This window comes from Corella eumyota, chromosome 4 (assembly GCF_963082875.1).
Source record: "Corella eumyota chromosome 4, kaCorEumy4.1, whole genome shotgun sequence".
Taxonomy (NCBI): Eukaryota; Metazoa; Chordata; class Ascidiacea; order Phlebobranchia; family Corellidae; genus Corella; species Corella eumyota.
Window position 1 is genome coordinate 1910536 of NC_137493.1, and position 17897 is coordinate 1928432.

Sequence of the window (17897 nt, forward strand, 5' to 3'; positions counted from 1 at the left end):
TCATGCCACTGCTCCTGATGACGTCACAACTTGAATAATAGATTCGGGGCTTCCCCGTCCCCCCTCCAACACCGACATTAGTCGAACGATGTAGGCGGAGCTTGTGGGAAGGTCAGTGAACGTCGCGGTTCGCTGCATCTGTCAATCAAAATTTAAAAATATTTTTAAAGTTTTGGGTTAATGTTTGACCACGTGGTGTTCTGGGTGAAGAACTCCAAAAAATAAAATCAATTCAAAAACCTTGTAATCTAGAACTTTCCAGATCATTTTCCCACTCGCTTTATCCTCGATATAAATAAAATACCCTTCTAGGTTATCGACACGGGGGATTTCCCAATTTAGTTGAATCGAAGAATTTCCGTTTCTTGTCGTTTGACTTTGATGGGTGAGTCGTTCGGGTGTTGCCGTGTGAAAGATTACTATGACGTCATAAACAGACTGTTATTGTGACGTTTACAAAGTTTAAAAGACGGCAAAAAAGGTCATTTTTTTATCAAAAATTTACAAAAACTTACGAATCGTCGAGTACGAATCGTTTACATCACAATACCAAAATATGACGTCACAAAAATTAAATTGTAACCTGAATTTCGTAAGCTATAAAGTTAAAAATTTTGATGTCTTACCTTCTTGACAGGACATAAAACTTGTGGATACGAATTCCGGTTTCATCACGCCGCATGGTGGCGTGTCAAACTTGATGTAGGTCACGTGAGACCACTGATGTCTTAAAGATCCGTACATCGCTTGCACGGAAAAGGAATAATGACAAGTAAGACTAAGTTGGGTTAAAGTAAAGTGAGTTTTCTAAAAAAAAATGAACTTGCTTTCAAAATTTTGGGGACTTGCTTTCAAAATTTGTAAATTGAGTGCTTTTAATGACGTCATAATTATATTTATAACGTCACCTCGGTTAATTCGCGCTGAAGTCCACTTCCTTCGTTAGATCCTACGCAACCAAGTGCTTCCCATTCTATCATAAATTTCACCAATTTTTCAGGTGCCTCTAAAAATTTTCAAACGATAATAAAATTAAATAATTTTTTTTAAAGTTGCCAACATGTTGTATTTTTAAATTTAAACATATAAGTATATATCGTTCAATTATTTATATTATATATGGCATTTCAAGTTGTTTTAAATTCGCTGTAAATAAAATAATATATGAGGAATATTCTTGACCAATCACCTTTGAATGAAAAGTCCCACGTGACATTGACGTCGACTTTATTGTCTCGAATGAAGAAAGGGAGGTCAAGGGTCAAATTGGTGACCTTTTGAACTGGGGTTCGATGGGGAAAAACAACTAAAATATTTCAAAATTTTACGTCATTAATTTTGATTAGTTTAGGGCAATACAAATGTTAGTAACTTCTTCTTTTGTCAATGACGTCACCTACCTTTTAGCGATGTTGGAACGCTGTAAATTGAGTTATTTAACCAACCGCTAGATGTCGTAACAGAGACGTTGTATACTTGAAAATATTTTAACTTTCGGATCCAAGCAAGCCAATAGGAATGTCTCGTGATCACGTGCTTTGGTGACACTTTAATCAACTTTCGTTTTACAGTGTGACGTAATGGATGACCTCGTTTTGAACTTTGTTCATACCACGTCACGTGGAAACCTATGACGTAGTAAAACATTTACGTAAACAAACAAAAAACAACCCATTATTTAAGGCGAGAAACATACAGACAAAAATTCCACAATTATGTCGTCATTTTATTACGTCATACCGTTGATAGGAAGATCGGTGTTCATTTGCGCAGGAAATTTCCACCTTAGCTGAAGATTGAACCTAGAACCTCCGAGTATCCTTAAGCTTACTTGTTCCAAATTGATTGGGGAAGGCGGACGACGTGGTTCTAGAAAAAAAGACTGGTATTAAAAAAAAAAAAAAAAAATCTTATGCTTAAAAATCAGATAAATATCCGCTCCGTCTTTTTTATATTAAGGTAATGTATCGTTTTAATGGCAAATTTTAATGACAATTTACTCAACAGACCCAATGACCAAAAGTTATATTACTTTTGTAGTGCCCAATTTCTAGCATTATAAATTCTTGTTTTTATGTAGTTTGTGTTGTTATACAATATCATGTTACTTACTTGCTGATAGTTTAAATGGTTGTCTTGCCATCTGGAACCCTTTGGTACCATTTCTGTTGACACTTGCAACCCGGTACCGGTACCAGTGCCCCCTTTTCAAATGAAACAACGATAACTTCGCTTCCGCGGTCTGTAATTATGACGTCATAATAAGATTAATTTTTAAATTGGTTTATAAATGTTGGTAAGTTTTGTGAGTGGTATGACCTAATCTGTACGAGCTTTAAAATGTATGTTGTATGACGTAACAATAAAGTCACAATTATGACGTACCTGTGCTATTGTCTTCCAGTCTTGGTGGAAAGATGGAATTCCGTCGCTAAGTTGGGATTGTTCTTGAATGATGTACATCAACCATTTCACCTTAAAAATATCAAATATAAATACGTTTCTTTGCTTACGTCATTTTTACTTACGTCATCCGAGGGCTTCCAAATAAGTTGAGCACTTATTTTGTTTTTATCTTCCTTGATATTAATCTTATCACGATTAAGCAAAGAAGGAATCCAAGCTTTTTTGTTTAAAGGAGTTCTACAAACTTTACTACAATCCATCTGGCAACACTGAAAATAAAAAAATGACAACACTGAAGATTATAAAAAATTGGCGACACTAAAAATTTAAAAAAAAATTGGGGTTTTTCATCAAATTGATAAAAAAAATATTTTATTTTACTTTTTCATTCACAGGACAATGAAAGTCCCCGGAACATTGTTCGTAACAATACTGATTGTTATTTGGTTTGTAAAACAATTGCCCAACTTGTGACCTCATTTCTACCACCAGGGGCGCTGGACAGTACCCCATTTTTCTTCCACTAATGTCGTTAAAAAACGCACAACTGAAAAAAAAAGGTGAAATTTTTGACGTGATGGTTTTTTTATGACGTAATAAAAAAACACCTTTATTAGAACATTAAACAATTGTTAAATATAATTATGACGTCACAATGTTACCTGTACATGCAATGCAAATTTGCGTCACAAAACTCGAAGCAAGATTCGAGGGTTTGAAAATATTTTGAGCAAGGTTTTGAACAATCGTGACATTGTGACGTCACTTGAAGTTGACATTGTTTGTAGGGCGTAACGTACGACTGCAAATAACAAACCAAAGTTTATTACTTACAAATTTGGTTAAAGAATTTTATCAAAATAATGTTAATTTATACAATAATAATTTAAGACAACGATAAAAGTGGAAACCTTGGTATAATTGTTGGTTATTTTATCATCACTGTTCTTGACTAACTTTTCCAAACATCTGAAAACATTAAAAACAAAAGTTTTAAAATAAATATAATTAAAAAAATAATATAAAAAAAACTTTATAGAAAATCATTTTTGAAGTAATTTAAATATAAATGTGCCAAATTTATCTTTTTTTTTTACTAATCTATTTTTTATTTTAATAAGTTCAATAATTACCTTGACGTGCATCTGCTGCCTTGCATTACTAAATGCAAATGAGATTTTACTGCGTTAGACTTCATCCATAAACTTCCAATCAAAATCAACATCATATTAACCGTATATGACGTCATATTTGGTTGTATTGTTACACAAAAGCTTGATGCACCAATACCTTAACGGCGAAACTTCTAGACTAAGTTTGTTTAAAACTATTGGCGTTAAATTTAATTAACTTTTGGAATTGATCGCTTTTCGCGATTATCCAAAATCGATTCATCGCTGTAATGAATTGTGACGTCAGTGATTGAATTATCACGCTATAAACGGCAAAGAATGTTGACTTTATAAACTAAAAATCAATATTTAAGACAAAAAAATATTTTTTATTTCAGCATTATAAGCAAAAAGGATTTTATGATACAGTAACGACGTAAAAAAAACGTTAAAATTTTTAAAAAGTTAACTAATTTTGATAACTTTATTCAATTTAACAAAAACTCGATAGTTTATCACTGATTTGCGTAATTTCATATAATGTTTAAATTTTATTATACAATACATATTATATATTTATTAATAAGCTAAGAATGCGTAATATAATAATGGAACTACAATTTAACCACAATAGTTACATTCATATTTAAATTATGATTTGTTTCGTCATTAGAAACAAAAAGGGTAAACGCAGTAGAATTTTATGTCACTAAATTGTGCCACAATACCTAAAGGGTTGTCAACTTTGCTCTAAGCAGTTTTGTGAATCTTATTTCGTCATGCTTTGCTGCATTTGTGTTTTGATTCTGCAGAAGACACTTGAGTTGCCGGTTATTTACTTTTGATGTTTTTTTGTTTACTTTTGGACTAGTTGGGATATATTAAAGAACAATAGAATATATATTAGGATGAAGCATGCTAAAAAGTCATCTAAACAGGTTATAACTGATTTATAATTGTTTTATAAAGTAATATGTAATTAATTAAAAAGTTAGATTTTAGTTTTACTTGTGTATCCTAACCAAAACTTCCTAAATTGAGCATAATAAATGATGTTTGTCACTGTTTGAGTTTAATTCAACCTTGTTTTTAATTAAAGAGCCCCAAGTTGTTTTAAAATGAGTTAGTGAAACAAATTGCTTCTGTTGTGGAATCTAATGATACGTAGATACTCACAAGGGCGAGTTACCTAAATTAACAATTGCGTTTATGTTTCAATAAAGTTTAAGAATTATGACAAGCTTATTAAGTTTTATTTTAATGGTAAATTCAAATAGAAATTGCTATACTAGGGTGGAAAAATAACATTTGTAGCAATATGTGAGTTTGCCAATATTTCAATGCGCTATATCAAATGTTTTTATTTAAGAAAAAAATTAAGTTTTTAAGTCATCAATAAAAAAAAAAAAAATCTAAATTTAATATTTTTTTATCTTCAAGGTTGCTTTTAACTTGTTATTACTAACAACCACTGTAAAAATAACACAATACCTGCAGCGGCCTAATGAACGTATTTTTTAAATATTATTTCAAAATATTATGAGCATATTTTATAAAAATTTCAAATCTTAAAAATCAAAATTAATGCCCTTAATAAAAACGTTTCGGTATAACTTTTCGCAAAAAATCGCAAAAAATGAAAAAACAAAAAAGTTACGGCAAATTTTTATTTGGGTTCTGTCAGTCTTTTAATATATGCCGTTTTGTTACAGATATTATGAAAAACAATTCCAAGAATATATTCAACAACGAAGTATGAAAAAAATACTAATATGTATATGGCATTGTGACTTTAATGTGCTCTGAGTTATATAAAATTTAAACATTTATTTTTTTAAACATTTTTTTCTATTTTGTCATTACATATATGATTGTTTGCAATTATTCTCTAGCTGTAAAGTTGGCCTAGTGGTTAAGGCGCTTTCGTTCAAGTCATTTACTCAAAGTTCGATTTCTAATGTTGTCATTCACATCCTAAATTAGAATTTTCAATATTATTCAAGTGTTAAGATACAACTAATGTACCGACAAAAATGTCTTACGTCTAACGACTTTGGCTACCGAAAGGGTCCATCGTCCTAATAACTTATTTCATAAAAATCGCCAAAGCTTAAAAATCAAAATACATGGTCTGATTAAAAGCTCATTAGTAAAACTTAAATACGTATAAAAGAAATTTGCAAAAATATTCAAAAACAAAAAAGTTTGATCGAATTTTTAGTTTCACTAATTTTGACGTCATGTGACCCTGTGTCGTCATATACATATATAGTTTTAAATAAAAATTAAAAAAAAAATTTTTTTCAAATTTTAATTTAAATTTACCAAAATACCAGCAGCGGCCTAATAAACGTATTTTAAAAATATTATTTTAAAATATTAATTTTTACAAAAGTTATGAACATATTTCATAAAAATCGCCAAATCCTAAAAAATCAAAATTAATGGCTTTGTTAAAAGCGCTATGGTTAAACTTAAATACGTATAAAAGAAATTTGCAAAAATATTCAAAAACAAAAAAGTTAGATCGAATTTTTAGTTTCACTAATTCTGACGTCAGGTGAGTCTGTGTCGTCATATACATGTATAGTTTTGAATAAAAATAAAAAATTTTTTTTTTTTCAAATATTAATTTAACTTTATCAAAATACCTGCAGGGGCCTAATAAAAGTATTTTAAAAATATTATTTCAAAATATTAATATCCATAAAAGTTATGAGCATATTTCATAAAAATCACCAAATCTTAAAATTCAAAATTTATGGTCTGATTACAAGTGCATTGGTTAAACTTAAACACGTATATGAAAAATATGCAAAAATATTTAAAAAACAAAAAAGTTAGATCGAATTTTTAGTTTCACTAATTCTGACCTCATGTGACCCTGTGTCGTCAAATACGTATATAGTTTTAAATAAAAATTAAAAAATTTTTTTTTTTTCAAATTTTAATTTAAATTTACCAAAATACCTGCAGCGACCTAATAAACGTTTTATAAAAATATTATTTCAAAATATTAATATCCATAAAAGTTATGAACATATTTCATAAAAATCGCCAAATCTCAAAATTCAAAATTTATGGTCTGATTAAAAGCTCATTAGTAAAACTTAAATACGTATAAAAGAAATTTGCAAAAATATTCAAAAACACAAAAGTTAGATCGAATTTTTAGTTTCACTAATTCTGACGTCAGGTGAGTCTGTGACGTCATATACATGTATAGTTTTGAATAAAAAAAAAAAAAAATTTTTTTCAAATTTTAATTTAACTTTACCAAAATACCTGCAGGGGCCTAATAAACGTATTTTAAAAATATTATTTCAAAATATTAATATCCATAAAAGTTATGAGCATATTTTATAAAAATCGCCAAATCTCAAAATTCAAAATTTATGGTCTGATTACAAGCGCATTGGTTAAACTTAAATACGTATAAAAAAAATTTGCAAAAATATTTAAAAACAAAAAAGTTGAATCGAATTTTTAGTTTCACTAATTCTGATGTCATGTGACCCTGTGTCGTCATATACATATATAGTTTTAAATAAAAATAAGAATTTTTTTTTTTCAAATTTTAATTTAAATTTACTAAAATACCTGCAGCGGCCTAATAAACGTATTTTAAAAACATTATATCAAAATATTAATATTCATAAAAGTTATGAGCATATTTCATAAAAATCGCCAAATCTTAAAATTCAAAATTTATGGTCTGATTACAAGCGCATTGGTTAAACTTAAATACGTATAAAGAAATTTGCAAAAATATTTAAAAACAAAAAAGTTATATCGAATTTTTAGTTTTACTAATTCTGACGTCATGTGACCCTGTGTCGTCATATACGTATATAGTTTTAAATAAAAATTAAAAAAATTTTTTTTTCAAATTTTAATTTAATTTTACCAAAATACCTGCAGGGGCCTAATAAACGTAATTTAAAAATATTATATCAAAATATTAATATTCATAAAAGTTATGAGCATATTTCATAAAAATCGCCAAATCTTAAAATTCAAAATTTATGGTCTGATTACAAGCGCATTGGTTAAACTTAAATACGTATAAAAAAAATTTGCAAAAATAATTAAAAACAAAAAAGTTAGATCGAATTTTTAGTTACACTAATTCTGACGTCAGGTGAGTCTGTGACGTCATATACATGTATAGTTTTAAATAAAAATTAGGTTTTTTTTTTTCAAATTTTAATTTAAATTTACCAAAATACCTGCAGGGGCCTAATAAACGTATTTTAAAAATATTATATCAAAATATTAATATTCATAAAAGTTATGAGCATATTTCATAAAAATCGCCAAATCTTAAAATTCAAAATTTATGGTCTGATTACAAGCGCATTGGTTAAACTTAAATACGTATAAAAGAAATATGCAAAAATATTTAAAAACAAAAAAGTTAGATCGAATTTTTAGTTTCACTAATTCTGACGTCAGATGAGTCTGTGACGTCATATACATGTATAGTTTTGAATAAAAAAAAATTTTCAAATTTTTCAAATTTTAATTTAACTTTACCAAAATACCTGCAGGGGCCTAATAAACGTATTTTAAAAATATTATTTCAAAATATCAATATCCATAAAAGTTATGAGCATATTTTATAAAAATTGCCAAATCTCAAAATTCAAAATTTATGGTCTGATTACAAGCGCATTGGTTAAACTTAAATACGTATAAAAGAAATTTGTAAAAATATTTAAAAACAAAAAAGTTAGATCGAATTTTTAGTTTTACTAATTCTGACGTCATGTGACATCATGTGTCGTCATATACGTATATAGTTTTAAATAAAATTAAAAAATTTTTTTTTTTTAATTTTAATTTAACTTCACCAAAATACCTGCAGGGGCCTAATAAACGTAATTTAAAAATATTATATCAAAATATTAATATTCATAAAAGTTATGAGCATATTTTATAAAAATCGCCAAATCTTAAAATTCAAAATTTATGGTCTGATTACAAGCGCATTGGTTAAACTTAAATACGTATAAAAGAAATTTGCAAAAATATTCAAAAACAAAAAAGTTAGATCGAATTTTTAGTTTCACTAATTCTGACGTCAGGTGTGTCTGTGACGTCATATACATGTATAGTTTTAAATAAAAATAAAAAATTTTTTTTTTTCAAATTTTAATTTAACTTCACCAAAATACCTGCAAGGGCCTAATAAACGTATTTTAAAAACATTATATCAAAATATTAATATTCACAAAAGTTATGAGCATATTTCATAAAAATCGCCAAATCTTAAAATTCAAAATTTATGGTCTGATTACAAGCGCATTGGTTAAACTTAAATACGTATAAAAGAAATTTGCAAAAATATTTAAAAACAAAAAAGTTAGATCGAATTTTTAGTTTTACTAATACTGACGTCAGGTGAGTCTGTGACGTCATATACATGTATAGTTTTAAATAAAAATTAAGTTTTTTTTTTCAAATTTTAATTTAACTTTACCAAAATACCTGCAGGGGCCTAATAAACGTATTTTAAAAATATTATATCAAAATATTAATATTCATAAAAGTTATGAGCATATTTCATAAAAATCGCCAAATCTTAAAATTCAAAATTTATGGTCTGATTACAAGCGCATTGGTTAAACTTAAATACGTATAAAAGAAATATGCAAAAATATTTAAAAACAAAAAAGTTAGATCGAATTTTTAGTTTCACTAATTCTGACGTCAGATGAGTCTGTGACGTCATATACATGTATAGTTTTGAATAAAAAAAAAAAAAAAATTTTTCAAATTTTAATTTAACTTTACCAAAATACCTGCAGGGGCCTAATAAACGTATTTTAAAAACATTATATCAAAATATTAATATCCATAAAAGTTATGAGCATATTTTATAAAAATTGCCAAATCTCAAAATTCAAAATTTATGGTCTGATTACAAGCGCATTGGTTAAACTTAAATACGTATAAAAGAAATTTGCAAAAATATTTAAAAACAAAAAAGTTAGATCGAATTTTTAGTTTCACTAATTCTGACGTCATGTGACATCATGTGTCGTCATATACGTATATAGTTTTAAATAAAATTAAAAAATTTTTTTTTTCAAATTTTAATTTAACTTTACCAAAATACCTGCAGGGGCCTAATAAACGTAATTTAAAAATATTATATCAAAATATTAATATTCATAAAAGTTATGAGCATATTTTATAAAAATCGCCAAATCTTAAAATTCAAAATTTATGGTCTGATTACAAGCGCATTGGTTAAACTTAAATACGTATAAAAGAAATTTGCAAAAATATTCAAAAACAAAAAAGTTAGATCGAATTCTTAGTTTCACTAATTCTGACGTCAGGTGAGTCTGTGACGTCATATACATGTATAGTTTTGAATAAAAATAAAAAAAATTTTTTTTTCAAATTTTAATTTAACTTTACCAAAATACCTGCAGGGGCCTAATAAACGTATTTTAAAAATATTATTTCAAAATATTAATATCCATAAAAGTTATGAACATATTTCATAAAAATCGCCAAATCTCAAAATTCAAAAGTTATGGTCTGATTACAAGCGCATTGGTTAAACTTAAATACGTATAAAAGAAATTTGCAAAAATATTTAAAAACAAAAAAGTTAGATCGAATTTTTAGTTTCACTAATTCTGACCTCATGTGACCCTGTGTCGTCATATACGTATATAGTTTTAAATAAAAATTAAAAAAAATTATTTTTTTCAAATTTTAATTTAACTTTACCAAAATACCTGCAGGGGCCTAATAAACGTATTTTAAAAACATTATATCAAAATATTAATATCCATAAAAGTTATGAACATATTTCATAAAAATCGCCAAATCTCAAAATTCAAAAGTTATGGTCTGATTACAAGCGCATTGGTTAAACTTAAATACGTATAAAAGAAATTTGCAAAAATATTCAAAAACAAAAAAGTTTGATCGAATTTTTAGTTTCACTAATTCTGACCTCATGTGACCCTGTGTCGTCATATACGTATATAGTTTTAAATAAAAATTAAAAAAAATTATTTTTTTCAAATTTTAATTTAACTTTACCAAAATACCTGCAGGGGCCTAATAAACGTATTTTAAAAACATTATATCAAAATATTAATATTCATAAAAGTTATGAGCATATTTCATAAAAATCGCCAAATCTTAAAATTCAAAATTTATGGTCTGATTACAAGCGCATTGGTTAAACTTAAATACGTATAAAAGAAATTTGGAAAAATATTCAAAAACAAAAAAGTTAGATCGAATTCTTAGTTTCACTAATTCTGACGTCAGGTGAGTCTGTGACGTCATATACATGTATAGTTTTGAATAAAAATAAAAAAAAAATTTTTTTCAAATTTTAATTTAACTTTACCAAAATACCTGCAGGGGCCTAATAAACGTATTTTAAAAATATTATTTCAAAATATTAATATCCATAAAAGTTATGAACATATTTCATAAAAATCGCCAAATCTCAAAATTCAAAAGTTATGGTCTGATTACAAGCGCATTGGTTAAACTTAAATACGTATAAAAGAAATTTGCAAAAATATTTAAAAACAAAAAAGTTAGATCGAATTTTTAGTTTCACTAATTCTGACCTCATGTGACCCTGTGTCGTCATATACGTATATAGTTTTAAATAAAAATTAAAAAAAATTATTTTTTTCAAATTTTAATTTAACTTTACCAAAATACCTGCAGGGGCCTAATAAACGTATTTTAAAAACATTATATCAAAATATTAATATCCATAAAAGTTATGAACATATTTCATAAAAATCGCCAAATCTCAAAATTCAAAAGTTATGGTCTGATTACAAGCGCATTGGTTAAACTTAAATACGTATAAAAGAAATTTGCAAAAATATTCAAAAACAAAAAAGTTTGATCGAATTTTTAGTTTCACTAATTCTGACCTCATGTGACCCTGTGTCGTCATATACGTATATAGTTTTAAATAAAAATTAAAAAAAATTATTTTTTTCAAATTTTAATTTAACTTTACCAAAATACCTGCAGGGGCCTAATAAACGTATTTTAAAAACATTATATCAAAATATTAATATTCATAAAAGTTATGAGCATATTTCATAAAAATCGCCAAATCTTAAAATTCAAAATTTATGGTCTGATTACAAGCGCATTGGTTAAACTTAAATACGTATAAAAGAAATTTGCAAAAATATTTAAAAACAAAAAAGTTATATCGAATTTTTAGTTTTACTAATTCTGACGTCATGTGACCCTGTGTCGTCATATACGTATATAGTTTTAAATAAAAATTAAAAAAATTTTTTTTCAAATTTTAATTTAAATTTACCAAAATACCTGCAAGGGCCTAATAAACGTATTTTAAAAACATTATATCAAAATATTAATATTCATAAAAGTTATGAGCATATTTCATAAAAATCGCCAAATCTTAAAATTCAAAATTTATGGTCTGATTACAAGCGCATTGGTTAAACTTAAATACGTATAAAAGAAATTTGCAAGAATATTTAAAAACAAAAAAGTTATATCGAATTTTTAGTTTTACTAATTCTGACGTCATGTGACCCTGTGTCGTCATATACGTATATAGTTTTAAATAAAAATTAAAAAAATTTTTTTTCAAATTTTAATTTAACTTTACCAAAATACCTGCAAGGGCCTAATAAACGTAATATAAAAAAATTATATCAAAATATTAATATTCATAAAAGTTATGAGCATATTTTATAAAAATCGCCAAATCTTAAAATTCAAAATTTATGGTCTGATTACAAGCGCATTGGTTAAACTTAAATACGTATAAAAGAAATTTGCAAAAATATTCAAAAACAAAAAAGTTAGATCGAATTTTTAGTTTCACTAATTCTGACTTCAGGTGAGTCTGTGACGTCATATACATGTATAGTTTTGAATAAAAATAAAAACAATTTTTTTTTCAAATTTTAATTTAACTTTACCAAAATACCTGCAGGGGCCTAATAAACGTATTTTAAAAACATTATATCAAAATATTAATATTCATAAAAGTTATGAGCATATTTCATAAAAATCGCCAAATCTTAAAATTCAAAATTTATGGTCTGATTACAAGCGCATTGGTTAAACTTAAATACGTATAAAAGAAATTTGCAAAAATATTTAAAAACAAAAAAGTTATATCGAATTTTTAGTTTTACTAATTCTGACGTCATGTGACCCTGTGTCGTCATATACGTATATAGTTTTAAATAAAAATTAAAAAAAAAATTTTTCAAATTTTACTTTAACTTTACCAAAATACCTGCAGGGGCCTAATAAACGTAATATAAAAATATTATATCAAAATATTAATATTCATGAAAGTTATGAGCATATTTTATAAAAATCGCCAAATCTTAAAATTCAAAATTTATGGTCTGATTACAAGCGCATTGGTTAAACTTAAATACGTATAAAAGAAATTTGCAAAAATATTCAAAAACAAAAAAGTTAGATCGAATTTTTAGTTTCACTAATTCTGACGTCAGGTGAGTCTGTGACGTCATATACATGTATAGTTTTGAATAAAAATAAAAACAATTTTTTTTTCAAATTTTAATTTAACTTTACCAAAATACCTGCAGGGGCCTAATAAACGTATTTTAAAAATATTATTTCAAAATATTAATATCCATAAAAGTTATGAACATATTTCATAAAAATCGCCAAATCTCAAAATTCAAAAGTTATGGTCTGATTACAAGCGCATTGGTTAAACTTAAATACGTATAAAAGAAATTTGCAAAAATATTTAAAAACAAAAAAGTTAGATCGAATTTTTAGTTTCACTAATTCTGACCTCATGTGACCCTGTGACGTCAAATACGTATATAGTTTTAAATAAAAATTAAAAAATTTTTTTTTTCAAATTTTAATTTAACTTTACCAAAATACCTGCAGGGGCCTAATAACGTATTTTATAAATATTATTTCAAAATATTAATATCCATAAAAGTTATGAACATATTTCATAAAAATCACCAAATCTTAAAATTCAAAATTTATGGTCTGATTACAAGCGCATTGGTTAAACTTAAATACGTATAAAAGATATTTGCAAAAATATTCAAAAACAAAAAAGTTAGATCGAATTTATAGTTTCACTAATTCTGACGTCAGGTGAGTCTGTGACGTCATATACATGTATAGTTTTGAATAAAAATAAAAAATTTTTTTTTTTCAAATTTTAATTTAACTTTACCAAAATACCTGCAGGGGAAACGTATTTTAAAAATATTATTTCAAAATATTAATATCCATAAAAGTTATGAGCATATTTCATAAAAATCGCCAAATCTCAAAATTCAAAATTTATGGTCTGATTACAAGCGCATTGGTTAAACTTAAATACGTATAAAAGAAATTTGCAAAAATATTTAAAAACAAAAAAGTTAGATCGAAATTTTAGTTTCATTAATTCTGACCTCATGTGACCCTGTGTCGTCATATACGTATATAGTTTTAAATAAAAATTTAAATTTTTTTTTTTTCAAATTTTAATTTAAATTTACCAAAATATTTGCAGGGGCCTAATAAACGTATTTTAAAAATATTATATCAAAATATTAATATTCATAAAAGTTATGAGCATATTTCATAAAATTCGCCAAATCTTAAAATTCAAAATTTATGGTCTGATTACAAGCGCATTGGTTAAACTTAAATACGTAGAAAAGAAATTTGCAAAAATATTCAAAAACAAAAAAGTTAGATCGAATTTTTAGTTTCACTAATTCTGACCTCATGTGACCCTGTGTCGTCATATACGTATATAGTTTTAAATAAAAATTAAAAAAAAAATTTTTTTTCAAATTTTAATTTAAATTTACCAAAATACCTGCAGCGGCCTAATAAACGTATTTTAAAAATATTATTTTAAAATATTAATATTCACAAAAGTTATGAGCATATTTCATAAAAATCGCCAAATCTTAAAATTCAAAATTTATGGTCTGATTACAAGCGCATTGGTTAAACTTAAATACGTATAAAGAAATTTGCAAAAATATTTAAAAACAAAAAAGTTATATCGAATTTTTAGTTTTACTAATTCTGACGTCATGTGACCCTGTGTCGTCATATACGTATATAGTTTTAAATAAAAATTAAAAAAATTTTTTTTTCAAATTTTAATTTAATTTTACCAAAATACCTGCAGGGGCCTAATAAACGTAATTTAAAAATATTATATCAAAATATTAATATTCATAAAAGTTATGAGCATATTTCATAAAAATCGCCAAATCTTAAAATTCAAAATTTATGGTCTGATTACAAGCGCATTGGTTAAACTTAAATACGTATAAAAAAAATTTGCAAAAATAATTAAAAACAAAAAAGTTAGATCGAATTTTTAGTTACACTAATTCTGACGTCAGGTGAGTCTGTGACGTCATATACATGTATAGTTTTAAATAAAAATTAGGTTTTTTTTTTTCAAATTTTAATTTAAATTTACCAAAATACCTGCAGGGGCCTAATAAACGTATTTTAAAAATATTATATCAAAATATTAATATTCATAAAAGTTATGAGCATATTTCATAAAAATCGCCAAATCTTAAAATTCAAAATTTATGGTCTGATTACAAGCGCATTGGTTAAACTTAAATACGTATAAAAGAAATATGCAAAAATATTTAAAAACAAAAAAGTTAGATCGAATTTTTAGTTTCACTAATTCTGACGTCAGATGAGTCTGTGACGTCATATACATGTATAGTTTTGAATAAAAAAAAATTTTCAAATTTTTCAAATTTTAATTTAACTTTACCAAAATACCTGCAGGGGCCTAATAAACGTATTTTAAAAATATTATTTCAAAATATCAATATCCATAAAAGTTATGAGCATATTTTATAAAAATTGCCAAATCTCAAAATTCAAAATTTATGGTCTGATTACAAGCGCATTGGTTAAACTTAAATACGTATAAAAGAAATTTGTAAAAATATTTAAAAACAAAAAAGTTAGATCGAATTTTTAGTTTTACTAATTCTGACGTCATGTGACATCATGTGTCGTCATATACGTATATAGTTTTAAATAAAATTAAAAAATTTTTTTTTTTTAATTTTAATTTAACTTCACCAAAATACCTGCAGGGGCCTAATAAACGTAATTTAAAAATATTATATCAAAATATTAATATTCATAAAAGTTATGAGCATATTTTATAAAAATCGCCAAATCTTAAAATTCAAAATTTATGGTCTGATTACAAGCGCATTGGTTAAACTTAAATACGTATAAAAGAAATTTGCAAAAATATTCAAAAACAAAAAAGTTAGATCGAATTTTTAGTTTCACTAATTCTGACGTCAGGTGTGTCTGTGACGTCATATACATGTATAGTTTTAAATAAAAATAAAAAATTTTTTTTTTTCAAATTTTAATTTAACTTCACCAAAATACCTGCAAGGGCCTAATAAACGTATTTTAAAAACATTATATCAAAATATTAATATTCACAAAAGTTATGAGCATATTTCATAAAAATCGCCAAATCTTAAAATTCAAAATTTATGGTCTGATTACAAGCGCATTGGTTAAACTTAAATACGTATAAAAGAAATTTGCAAAAATATTTAAAAACAAAAAAGTTAGATCGAATTTTTAGTTTTACTAATACTGACGTCAGGTGAGTCTGTGACGTCATATACATGTATAGTTTTAAATAAAAATTAAGTTTTTTTTTTCAAATTTTAATTTAACTTTACCAAAATACCTGCAGGGGCCTAATAAACGTATTTTAAAAATATTATATCAAAATATTAATATTCATAAAAGTTATGAGCATATTTCATAAAAATCGCCAAATCTTAAAATTCAAAATTTATGGTCTGATTACAAGCGCATTGGTTAAACTTAAATACGTATAAAAGAAATATGCAAAAATATTTAAAAACAAAAAAGTTAGATCGAATTTTTAGTTTCACTAATTCTGACGTCAGATGAGTCTGTGACGTCATATACATGTATAGTTTTGAATAAAAAAAAAAAAAAAATTTTTCAAATTTTAATTTAACTTTACCAAAATACCTGCAGGGGCCTAATAAACGTATTTTAAAAACATTATATCAAAATATTAATACCCATAAAAGTTATGAGCATATTTTATAAAAATTGCCAAATCTCAAAATTCAAAATTTATGGTCTGATTACAAGCGCATTGGTTAAACTTAAATACGTATAAAAGAAATTTGCAAAAATATTTAAAAACAAAAAAGTTAGATCGAATTTTTAGTTTCACTAATTCTGACGTCATGTGACATCATGTGTCGTCATATACGTATATAGTTTTAAATAAAATTAAAAAATTTTTTTTTTCAAATTTTAATTTAACTTTACCAAAATACCTGCAGGGGCCTAATAAACGTAATTTAAAAATATTATATCAAAATATTAATATTCATAAAAGTTATGAGCATATTTTATAAAAATCGCCAAATCTTAAAATTCAAAATTTATGGTCTGATTACAAGCGCATTGGTTAAACTTAAATACGTATAAAAGAAATTTGCAAAAATATTCAAAAACAAAAAAGTTAGATCGAATTCTTAGTTTCACTAATTCTGACGTCAGGTGAGTCTGTGACGTCATATACATGTATAGTTTTGAATAAAAATAAAAAAAATTTTTTTTTCAAATTTTAATTTAACTTTACCAAAATACCTGCAGGGGCCTAATAAACGTATTTTAAAAATATTATTTCAAAATATTAATATCCATAAAAGTTATGAACATATTTCATAAAAATCGCCAAATCTCAAAATTCAAAAGTTATGGTCTGATTACAAGCGCATTGGTTAAACTTAAATACGTATAAAAGAAATTTGCAAAAATATTTAAAAACAAAAAAGTTAGATCGAATTTTTAGTTTCACTAATTCTGACCTCATGTGACCCTGTGTCGTCATATACGTATATAGTTTTAAATAAAAATTAAAAAAAATTATTTTTTTCAAATTTTAATTTAACTTTACCAAAATACCTGCAGGGGCCTAATAAACGTATTTTAAAAACATTATATCAAAATATTAATATCCATAAAAGTTATGAACATATTTCATAAAAATCGCCAAATCTCAAAATTCAAAAGTTATGGTCTGATTACAAGCGCATTGGTTAAACTTAAATACGTATAAAAGAAATTTGCAAAAATATTCAAAAACAAAAAAGTTTGATCGAATTTTTAGTTTCACTAATTCTGACCTCATGTGACCCTGTGTCGTCATATACGTATATAGTTTTAAATAAAAATTAAAAAAAATTATTTTTTTCAAATTTTAATTTAACTTTACCAAAATACCTGCAGGGGCCTAATAAACGTATTTTAAAAACATTATATCAAAAT

At 25.5% G+C, this 17897-nt stretch overlaps 1 protein-coding gene across 1 annotated transcript; it reads right to left on the minus strand.

Annotated features, from left to right (window-relative positions):
• Positions 1-3634, minus strand: LOC145749765 (anosmin-1-like). Its single transcript, XM_082565626.1, has 13 exons — positions 3540-3634; positions 3318-3375; positions 3069-3208; positions 2788-2953; positions 2529-2675; positions 2386-2475; positions 2113-2242; positions 1741-1869; positions 1401-1628; positions 909-1006; positions 627-807; positions 241-419; positions 1-138 (listed from the first exon to the last, which is right to left on the minus strand). The coding sequence occupies exons 1-13, from the start codon at positions 3632-3634 to the stop codon at positions 1-3; spliced, it is 1779 nt and encodes a 592-aa protein (XP_082421752.1).
• Positions 3635-17897: the final 14263 nt, after the last annotated feature.

Excerpts from the sequence above, each read along its gene's own strand:
- LOC145749765 (XM_082565626.1), bottom strand. The coding sequence starts at position 3,634 with ATGATGTTGATTTTGATTGGAAGTTTATGGATGAAGTCTAACGCAGTA. Across the intron at positions 2,954-3,068 it reads AATTTGCATTGCATGTACAG|TTGTGCGTTTTTTAACGACA; the intron begins GTAACATTGTGA and ends TTTTTTTTTCAG. Across the intron at positions 1,870-2,112 it reads ACCATTTAAACTATCAGCAA|AACCACGTCGTCCGCCTTCC; the intron begins GTAAGTAACATG and ends CTTTTTTTCTAG.